The 6,370-nt window shown below is 44.2% G+C and overlaps 1 protein-coding gene across 1 annotated transcript in view; it reads left to right on the top strand.

Annotated features, from left to right (window-relative positions):
* Positions 1-6,370, top strand: part of TMEM206 (transmembrane protein 206) — a 45,771-nt gene that overhangs the window by 20,321 nt on the left and 19,080 nt on the right. Inside the window, exons 3-4 of the mRNA XM_003800523.1 lie at positions 615-824; positions 2,537-2,688. Of these exons, the coding sequence (XP_003800571.1) occupies positions 615-824; positions 2,537-2,688 (362 nt within the window). The remainder of the gene's footprint in view (positions 1-614; positions 825-2,536; positions 2,689-6,370) is intronic.

Genomic DNA, 6,370 nt, shown 5'->3' with positions numbered 1-6,370 from the left:
GACTTTCTAATTGAAACCTAGAGGACGAGTTAGGAGTCAGCTGTGGGGGGAAAAAAGCGTCTTAGCCAGGCATAGGAAATGGTAAAAGTGAGGCTCCAGGGTTGAGAAGGACATACTGGTAGACAAGAAAGTCCATTAGTGAAGCTGGGGGATTGAGGAAGTGGAGTGGTGAGGGATAAAGCTAGAGGTGGGTTGGGAGCAGTTCCCTTGTTGGATTGTAATTGCCTGTTCCCTAGATTAGGCACACTTTTGTAGCACACTTAAATTATGTTGATCAACAACAAAAAAGGGAACGAGAATATACTTACTGTGCTTTGAACTTCTTTTGAAAATAATTTAATCTTTTAAAAACTTCCGTGGCACACAAGTGTGCTGCAGTTGAAAATCACTGCTTTAAAGAATAAATTCCTTAAAGGCAATGGCTGATTCTCCTTCAGCTTGGTGTCCTCTGTCCGGTAGTAAATGTTTGCAGGTGCCCTTTGTTATGATTTGGAGGGTGAGGTGGAAAGATTGAGTGAGCAGGTGACTACCTCCTTGGGAAGGCAGTTTGCTGGCCATCTCAGGCTGCACCTTGCCCCTGTTTGCTTGGTCACATGGTGTTTTGTTGTTGTCAGGCCTGGACAGCGAGTCCGCCTCCAGCAGCATCCGCTTCAGCAAGGCCTGCCTGAAGAATGTCTTCTCGGTCCTGCTCATCTTCATCTACCTTCTACTCATGGCCGTGGCTGTCTTCCTAGTCTACCAGACCATCACGGACTTCCGTGAGAAACTCAAGCACCCTGTCATGTCTGTGTCTTACAAAGAGGTGGATCGCTATGATGCCCCAGGTAGAGCCTGCCCCAGACAACACACCTGGGCCCCAAATCCAAGGGCATTACTGACGGATACTCCCTCAACCTCCATTGCATTCCCAGCACAGTTTAGGGCACTACAGGCAGTGTGGAGAGTAGTCTAGGTGTAGAGTACACAACCAAAGAGCTGCTGAAAGGACCCAGCTGGGTGTTTTATGTGCACAGTCTGAAGTGGTTACTGCAGAACTGGGGTGGTCAAAGAAAGCTTTGCAGAGAGGTAGGATTTGAGCTGGGCACATAGATAGGAAGAACGTGTTTCTGGGAGGAGGATCAGCAGAAGTGAGGGGAGGATAGGGAAACAGAGGGCCTCTGGAAAGCATGAGACTAACCTGGCTTGGGCCAGGAGCCAGGGATGAGGAAAAGTGAGAGTCAAGGCTGGACTGAGTTGGGGGCAGTAGCAGAGAAGGTAAGGCCATTCAGAAGTGGACAGAAGCCCTGCCTGGAGAGGGAGTCTCAGGCCATACCATGTATACTTTTCCTGCTCCTTTGGGGTGTCTAGTCCCTGAGTGTGGGGTCAGCTTTCTTCTAGACTGTCTGCTCTGGGTTGTAGGACTAGTACTGAGTGTTTTGGAGGCTCTAAAGTGAACGGGAAGGCATGAGCCCTTGGGCTCAGGCTCTGCCCACCCAGTGTAGTATCAGCTGCTCTGTCAGCAGGATGTCCCTGAGTGACCCATGGGAGGGCCTGCTCACGGGGCAGGGGCAGAGCCAGAGTCTAGGTGCCTTCTGCCCAGGGCTTCTTTATAGCCCACAGCATAGTCAACTGTGCTGGTCATGGCTCATCCACTCTGTCTTGGGCTTGACCCTCTTCCCCATGTGTCTGCTTTAGTCTCTTTATCTTTGAGTTCTACTTTCTCTGTCAGGTCTCTCAGTCTCTCAACTCTGTCTCTGATGCTATGTACTACTACACCAGCATTTCTACCTTTGAGGTTGGAACAGCTACTGTCCGTAGAGCCTTGAGCAAGGCTGGAGGAGAGGGGACTACTGGTATGCGACTCCCACACTTGGAGCTCCCTGTCAGAGCGGAGATAAGAGATGAAATGAGTTCTAGGGAATCCCATAGCTTAGAACCTCCGAGCAAGTCTGCAGGTGGATGATGGGCCAGCAGGATGGGCACAGCTGGGCTCAATAAGGGATGCTCCCTCAGAGTGTGTGGAGCAGGGATTTGAGGTTGAGTTGGTTTTATTTATTTATTTTTGAGACAGAGTCTCACTTTATCACCCTTGGTAGAGTGCTATGGCATCACAGCTCACAGCAACCTCCAACTCCTGGGCTTAGGCGAGTCGCTTGCCTCAGCCTCCCGAGTAGCTGGGACCACAGGCACCTACCACAACACCCAGCAGGTGTTGCAGTTTGGCCAGGGTTGGGTTTGAACCCACCACTCTTGGTATATGGGGCTGGTGCCCTACCCACTGAGCCACAGGCACTGCCCTCAAGTGGGTTTTAGTGTGGGCATCAGGGGCCTGTATCCTAACCCAGTGAGGGGCTCACTAAGGGGGGGCTTGTGCCCTCCACTAGGGTAGAGCTTTCTGAGAGCAGGGATGTGTCTCCTCCTATAACCTTTTTTCTTCTCCCTTCTCTGCAGCCACCCAGGGAGCACAGAACACAGATTCTTCATAGATATGAAGAGGATCTCAGAAGTGTGGTCAGGGCCTGTGACTTCTGACATTTGCTTTTCTTTGTGCCTCCAGGTATTGCCCTCTATCCTGGTCAGGCCCAGTTGCTCAGCTGTAAGCACCATTACGAGGTCATTCCCCCTCTGACCAGCCCAGGCCAGCCAGGTGACATGAATTGCACCACCCAGAGGATCAACTACACGGACCCGTTCTCCAATCAGACCATGGTAACTCTGTCTTCCAGAGCTGGGTCGGTTAGCCCCTTACCCCAAGAGCCCATGCATTCTTCTCAGTAGGCCCTCTCCCACTTACTGGCTATGGGGTCCTCGTCACCAAGCAGACACGTGGCTGTGCCAGGTGGACATTTAGCTGTGGCTGGCTCGCCTGCATTCAGAGAAGACAGTGAGGCCTTCTTTCCTTGCTGAGTGACTTTCAAGGACCCTGGCAGTGCAATGACACCTTGTCCTTGATGGAGGAATGGCAAGGCTAAAGGACAGAGCTGCTATGATACAGCACGTATGGGTCTTATACCTGACTACTTAACGGATTTGCTGGCATAGTTTTTGAAAATATAGATTCCCAGGTTCCATGTGAAGCCAACTGCATCATAATTCCTGAGGAGGGGGCCTGGGAATCCATATTTTGAAATAAATATGCCAATGTAAAGAAGGAATGTGGATCTGGAGATGAAGACTCTTAGGCCCTGGCTTTGCTTTGCCATCATCCTCAGTACTGCTGGGAATGATGACTGGAGGATAGTGTTGTGAGCATTGGAGGAGCAGTACCCACAGGCAAGGTAGGTATTTTGTATTAGAACAAAATTTACATCTTATCTTTTTTATTTTTCTTTTCTTTTCTTTTTTTTTTTTTTTGAGACAGAGTTTTACTTTGTCATCCTCGGTAGAGTGCTGTGGCATCCTAGCTCACAGCAACCTCCAACTCCTGGGCTCAAGAGATCCTCTTGCTTTGGTTTTTCTGTATTTAGTAGAGACAGGGTCTCGCTTTGGCTTAGGCTGGTTTCAAACTTGTGAGCTCAAGCAGTCCAACCACCTCGGCCTCTCAGAGTGCTAGGATTATAGAATTGAGCCACCATGCCCCACCCTCACATCTTTTTTCATCTCATATCCTTAGTTTAGAAAGGATTGAAAGGGGCTGTAATAACGGTTTTGTTTGTTTGTTTGTTTGTTTTAAAGAGACAAAGTTTCACTCTGTTGCCCAGGCTATTGCACCCTGGTGTCAGCCTAGCTCACAGAAACCTCAAAACTCCTGGGTTCAAGTGATCCTCCTGCTGAACAGTTGAGATTCCAGGTGCCTGCCACAATGTCTAGCTAATTTTTCTATTTTTAATATAGACTTGGTTCTCACTCTTGCTGGTTTTGAACTCTTGAGCTCAGGTGATCCTTCTACCTTGACCTCCTAGAATGCTGGGATTATGGATGTGAGCCACCATGCCCGGCCTGCAATAAAATTTTTTAGATCAAGAGGGGAGGAAAGGTTTTCTAGGCCAAGGAAACTGTACACCAGTACCTAAAGGGAAGAGAAAGTATATTGTCATGCTTGTGTCTCTTAGACAAAATTACCGTGTGGAGGAGGTGTTTTGGAGGGTCAGGTGCCCTAAAGAGTGATGGGAGATGACAAAATTGTATGTGTTGTACTCTGCAGCCAGACTTGCTTCTTTGGGTGATAGGGAGCTATTAGTGAGTTTTAGGATGAAAGAATGATCCTACGATTTTTCTCATTAGTATGGCTTCCTCCTAAAATCCTGCTGAAGTGATTCCTACTCCAGAATAGAATAGGCCAGAATAGGGTAGAAATTCTATTTGGATCTATTCTATTCTGATCTAATTCTTTTTTTTCTTTGAGACAATCTCACTTTTGTTGTCCCTGGTGGAGTGTTGTGGCATCATAGCTCACAGCAACCTCAGACTCTCAAGCAATTTTCTTGCCTCGGTCTCCCAAGTAGCTGGGACTCCAGGCACCCACCACAATGCCTGGCTATTTTTAGAGATGGAGTCTCACTTTTGCTCAGGCTGGTCTTGAACTCCTGAGCTCAGGTGATCTATCTGCTTCAGCCTTCCAGAGTTCTGGGATTATAGGCCTGAGCCACCATGCCCAACTCTAATTCTTTTTTTTTTTTAATTAAATCATAGCTGTGTACATTAATGCAATTGTGGGGTACAATGTGCTGGTTTTATATATAATTTGAAATATTTTCATCAAACTGGTTAACATAGCCTTCACGGCATTTTCTTAGTTATTGTGTTAAGACATTTATATTCTACCCCTAGTAAATTTTACATGCACCCTTATAAGATGCACCATAGGTGTGGTCCCGCCAATTACCCTCCCTCCACCCTTCCTTTCCTCTTCCCTTTCCCCTTCTTCTCGGGCTATAATTGGGTTATAGCTTTCATAAGAAAGCTATAAATTGGCTTTATAGTAGGGCTGAGTACATTGGATACTTTTTCTTCCATTCTTGAGATATTTTGCTAAGAAGAATATGTTCCAGCTCCATCCATGTAAACATGTAAGAGGTAAAGTCTCCATCTTTTTTTAAGGCTGCATAATATTCCATGGTGTACATATACCACAATTTATTAATCCATTCGTGGGTCAGTAGGCATTTGGGCTTCTTCCATGACTTAGCAATTATGAATTGGGCTGCAATAAACATTCTGGTACAAATATCTTTGTTATAATGTGATTTTGGTCTTCTGGATATATACCTAGTACTCTTAATTCTTTTTTGATGTATTGTATTCTGATCTATCCTGGTCAATTCTGATAGTCTCATCTATTTTGATAAATTCTGATAACCTATTCTGATACTCTGTTCTGTTGTGTTCTGAGCTGTTCTGATCCGTTTTGTTCTGTTCTTATTCTGTTTCTATTTTAATTCTATTTGAATTATTTTTTGAGACAGAATCTTACTATGTTGCCCTTGATAGAGCGCTATGGCATCACAGCTCACAGCAACCTCCAACTCTTGGGCTTGAGCGATTCTCTTGCCTCAGCCTCCCAAATAGCTGGGACTACAGGAACCTGCCATAATGCCTGGCTATTTGTTGTTGTTGTTGGCCAACCTGGGCCAGGTTCGAACCCCACCAGCCCCAGTGTATGTGTCTGGTGCCCTAACCACTGACCTATGAGGGCTGCGCCTGAATCCTATTTCTATTCTAATTCTATCCTACAACAATTCTATTCTTATCCAAATTCTAATCTTGCCTAATTCTAATTCCATTCTAGTACTATTCCTATTCTATTTCTAATTCTATTCTTGTTTTAATTATAATCAATTCTATTCCTATTCTAATTCTATTGCATTCTATTCCATCCCATTGTATTTTATTACATTTACTCTCATTTCAATTCTGTTCTAATTCTAATTCCAATTCCATTGTTATTTTGTTCTAATTCTCATTCTAATTCATTTCTCTACTTACTCTAATTATAGGCTAATTCATTCAATTTAATTCTATTCTTATTCTAAATCTGATGCTGTTTTAATTCTGATCCTATTCCAGTTGTAACTTTTCTAATTCTGTTTCTCTTTTGATTCTAATTCTATTCTTTCTATACTAATTACTTTCCTATTCTAATTCCATTTTCTATTCCTATTATAATCCTTTTTCATATTCTAATCCTGGTTATATTCAATTTAATTCTATTTTAATTCTAATTCTAATGATATTCCAGTTGAAGTCCTATTCTAACTGCATTCTTTCTATTCCATTCTATTCCAATTCTGATTCTCTTCCTCTTTTAATTTTATTCTAATTTTTTCCCATTCTATTCTAATTCTATCCCCATGCTAATTCTACTTCTAATCCTCTTCTCATTTTACTCTAATTTTATTCCTATTTTAGTTCTAGTTCCTTTTCTAGTCATTTTCCTATTCTGATCCTAGTT

This window comes from Otolemur garnettii, unplaced genomic scaffold, assembly GCF_000181295.1.
Source record: "Otolemur garnettii isolate 467f Iridium unplaced genomic scaffold, OtoGar3 scaffold00178, whole genome shotgun sequence".
NCBI classification, from domain to species: Eukaryota; Metazoa; Chordata; class Mammalia; order Primates; family Galagidae; genus Otolemur; species Otolemur garnettii.
Note: the sequence above shows the minus strand (reverse complement) of the source record. Positions and strands in the feature narration are given on the sequence as shown.